At 69.9% G+C, this 3,970-nt stretch overlaps 1 protein-coding gene across 1 annotated transcript in view; it reads left to right on the top strand.

Moving 5' to 3' along the window:
* Positions 1-3,970, top strand: part of LOC112111020 (protein capicua homolog) — a 46,786-nt gene that overhangs the window by 1,646 nt on the left and 41,170 nt on the right. Inside the window, exon 2 of the mRNA XM_029913592.1 lies at positions 1,246-3,752. Within this exon, the coding sequence (XP_029769452.1) occupies positions 1,280-3,752 (2,473 nt within the window). The 5' untranslated portion in view covers positions 1,246-1,279. The remainder of the gene's footprint in view (positions 1-1,245; positions 3,753-3,970) is intronic.

The raw sequence follows: 3,970 nt of genomic DNA, 5'->3' as shown, positions 1-3,970 counted from the left end.
ACCCCCCCTGAAAATGGGGGGAGCCCCCCTGGGTGGTACTGACCCCCCCTTCTGAAAATGAGGGGAGCCCCCTCCCCCGGGCAGTACCAACCTTCAGTAGTGTGGCAGGAAAGGGCTGCACCATTTTTTGCGGGGTGGGCAAGGGGGTTGTGTTGCTATTATGGGATGGGGTTTCCTGGGTGAGAGGGACCCCCTGGGATAGTATTATGGGATGGAGAGTGGTGAACCACTCAGGAGACCCCAGCATGTGTGTCTGGGGGGAGCTGGGGGTGAAGGGGGTTCTCTGGGCCTGACGAACTAGGGGAAATGGGGTCCAGGGCAAGGGGGATGTCAGGATGTCCTAGGGGGCTGGGCTGTCAATGTTGGGGCTGGGGGAAGGCTGGAGCTGGGGGAGATGAGGAGGCGAGGCAGAAAAGGCGGACGGGGCTGGCCTGGGGGGTGTTGGGATTGGGGTTCTCTGGTATTGGGAGGGTTGGTGGTTCTGGCCCCATTTCCTCCCAGAGGGGCCCTGCTAGGCCAAGTGGCCCAGGACTCCAGAGGAGCCAGGCCAGGCCCAGCCGCTGTCCCTCCGTCTAAGTGGGGGAGGGGGTGGCATTCCAGCCACTCCTGGGGCTCTGCCTGAGATTGGGGGGCAGGGATCGTCCCTGGGCATCTCTGCAGCTGGGACATCCCACCCGCATTTACACACTCTGGGGGGGGGGGGCTTTAAGATCTGCGCATGGGCAGAGATTTCCCCCCCCCACAACCTTGGTTAACCTCTCCCTGCCTGGGGTAGGCTGGGCCGGGCCAGGATTCGGGGCAAACAGGTATGGGGTGGGGGGGAACTTAGCCCCATGCCCTGAACAGGATGTATAAGGGGATGTTCCTCTCCCACACAGGAGCTTACTGGCCCCCCCAAGAGCCCACTTCCCCCCCATTCCCCATGTGTGGGTGGACAGGAGGTCCCAGCACTGCCTCTGCTCCCCGGGACTATACACAGACTCCCTCCTGCCAGTCGGGATGTGGGGGGAGCCCCGGGCTGGGCCAGTAGTGCTGTGGGTCAGGGTTGAGGGGCCCCAGAAGAGCTGGGGGGGCATGGCTGGGCTAATAGGGCTGTGGGTCGGGGTTGAGGGGCGCCAGAAGAGCTGGGGGGGCAGGGCTGGGCTAGTAGGGGCCTGTGCATTGGGGTTCAGGGGGCCCAGCAGAGCTGAGTTGGGTTGTCCAGACCTCACCCCTTGACCTGTTCTCCCCCTCCCGTCCTCCCAGGTCCTGTGTATCCACCCGGCCTGGAGGCTGGAAGATGAAACCTGCGAGGAAGGCTGCCAGCTCCTCCTCTTCCTCCTCGTCCAGCAGCAGCAGCCGCTCTCCCCCTTCCACCCGGGCCAAGACCCAGAAGCGCAGGACGGCTGAGGGAGGGCCCAAGCCGGCAGGGGAGGAGGAGGGGGGCGGGGGAGGCGGGGAGGAAAGCCCTGCCCAGCCCCCGCCCTTGCCAAGCCCCCATCTCATGCCAGTGAAGATGGACCCCTACGAGCCGCCAGAGGGGGAGCCAGGGTGCGAGGACCCCCCAGGGGAGCCCCCTCTGAGCCGCAAGACGGCCACCTTCAAATCCCGAGCCCCCCGCAAGAACCCGGCGGCCGGGGAGGAGTGGAGCGGGTCCGAGGGCTCCGGGGCGCCTGGCGAGGAGGGCGCCGGGCACTGCCCCTCCTCCAGCACCGACACGGCCAGCGAGCACTCGGCCGACGAGGACGCCAAGGGAGCCGGGGGGGAGTTGTGGGGCCCGGCCCCCGGCCCCAGCGATTACGACCTGCGGCTGCTGCGCTCGCAGCGGGTCCTGGCCCGGCGCCAGGGCATCTTCCAGCCGGCCGTGGTCAAGCACGTCCGGCGTGGCCAGGACCTGGGACTTCAGTTCGCCGGCGACCGGGCCATCACGTACTACGAGGGAGCGCTGGGCTCGGGGGACCTGGACGTGGTCCTGGACACCACGCCCCCTGCGGGCGCTGTGGCAGTGGGGGCCCGTGTCTGCGTCAGCGTGGCCCCCGAGGAGACGGCCTACTACGAGGGCACCGTGCTGGAGGTGAGCCTGAAGCCGGCCTCCTACAAGGTGCGTCTCGCCGGCCCCAGCTCGGCCCCCCGCAAGGACACGGTGTGGGTGCCGCGCTCTGGCCTGCGGCTGCTGCGCCCACCCTGGAGCCCGGCTGTCGCCGCGCCCCCCAAGCCAGAGGAGGAGGAGCCCCCCTGCCCTGAGCCCAAGCAGCCGGAGGACGCCGAGGTCTCCAAGATCAGCGCCGGCGTGCGGGGGGCTGGGGAGGAGAAGCCCCTGGCTGCCCCCCCGCAGCTGCTGTCACCCCCCAAGTCCCCGGCCTTTGCCCGCCTGCCGGAGCAGGCCTCCCCGCTGCTGAGCCCCGAGGCAGGCGGCAGCCGCAGCAGCAGCGTGGTGTCGGTGGAGAAGTGCAGCACTCCGGGCTCGGCGCGCTCCCGCACGCCCCTGACGGCCGCCCAGCAGAAGTACAAGAAGGGGGACGTGGTCTGCACCCCCAACGGCATCCGCAAGAAGTTCAACGGGAAGCAGTGGCGCCGGCTCTGCTCCCGCGAGGGCTGCATGAAGGAGTCGCAGCGGCGCGGCTACTGCTCCCGCCACCTCTCCATGCGCACCAAGGAGCTGGAGAGCCTGTCGGAGGGCCGGGCCAGCGGGCTGCGGGAGGGCAGCGCCGAGTTCGACTGGGATGAGACGTCCCGCGACAGCGAGGCCAGCAGCGCCCGCGGCGACTCCCGCCCCCGCCTGGTGGCGCCGGCCGACCTGTCCCGCTTCGAGTTCGACGAGTGCGAGGCGGCCGTCATGCTAGTGTCGCTGGGCAGCTCGCGCTCGGGCACCCCGTCCTTCTCGCCCGTCTCCACCCAGTCGCCGTTCTCGCCCGCCCCCTCGCCGTCCCCCTCGCCCCTCTTCGGCTTCCGGCCCGCCAACTTCAGCCCCATCAACGCCTCGCCCGTCATCCAGCGGGCGGCCGCCCGCAGCCGCCACGTCAGCGCCAGCACGCCCAAAGGGGCGGGGGGCGGCGTGCTGAGCCCCGAGATGCTACACCACGCCCCGCACCGGGAGCGGCACTCCTCGGGCATCGTGCCCACCTTCCAGACCAACCTGACTTTCACCGTGCCCATGAGCCCCAGCAAGCGCAAGGCGGAGGCGCCCCACGGCGGGCCGGGTGGGGGCGCCGACTTCCAGAAGAGCGACAGCCTGGACTCGGGGGTGGAGTCGGTCTCCCACACCCCCACCCCCTCCACGCCCGCCGGCTTCCGGGCCGTCTCGCCCCCCGGCCCTGGGCCCTTCTCCTCCCGCTCCCAGCAGGCTTCGCCGCTGCTGCTGCTCTCCCCGCCAACCGGGCTGACCTCCGACCCCAGCCCCACGGTGCGCCGGGTGCCGGCTGTGCAGCGGGACTCGCCCGTCATCGTCCGCAACCCCGACGTGCCGCTGCCCTCCAAGTTCACAGAGAAGCCGCGGGACGGGCGGGCGGGCAGCCCCCGGCTGGGCAAGGTGGGCACCAAAGAACAGCTGCAGGTGCCGGTGCCCATCAATATGGGGCGGGCACTGCCCTGCAGCCAGCCCAGCGCCGTCCCGGCCCCGGAGCAGGCGCCCCCCGTCTTCAGCGTCTCCTCGCCCTTCCAGCCGGTCGCCTTCCACCCCTCCCCGGCCGCCCTGCTGCCCGTCATTGTGCCCAACGACTACTCCGGGCCACCGGCCCCCAAGAAAGAGATCATCATGGGCCGGCCTGGCACAGGTAAGGGACCTCCGAGGGGCCCTCAGGCCTGGCCTCAGCGCGGTGCTGCAGGGAGCGGGGTGGGGGCTCAGGAGGGGGCGCTCTCCCCTCTCGTATACATTGCTCTTGAACCTGCATATCTGTGCTGGGAGAGGGGTCCCTGTATGAACAGCTCCTGCGCCCCACCCCCAGAGGTGGCTGCATCCCTGTGCCGGGTGAAGGGTCCCTGTATAACCAGC

This window comes from Terrapene carolina, unplaced genomic scaffold (genome assembly GCF_002925995.2).
Source record: "Terrapene carolina triunguis isolate 2854851 unplaced genomic scaffold, T_m_triunguis-2.0 Scaffold718, whole genome shotgun sequence".
In the NCBI taxonomy this organism is placed as follows: Eukaryota; Metazoa; Chordata; order Testudines; family Emydidae; genus Terrapene; species Terrapene triunguis.
The sequence above is the reverse complement of the archived record's forward strand: the minus strand, read 5'-3'. Positions and strand labels throughout refer to the sequence as shown.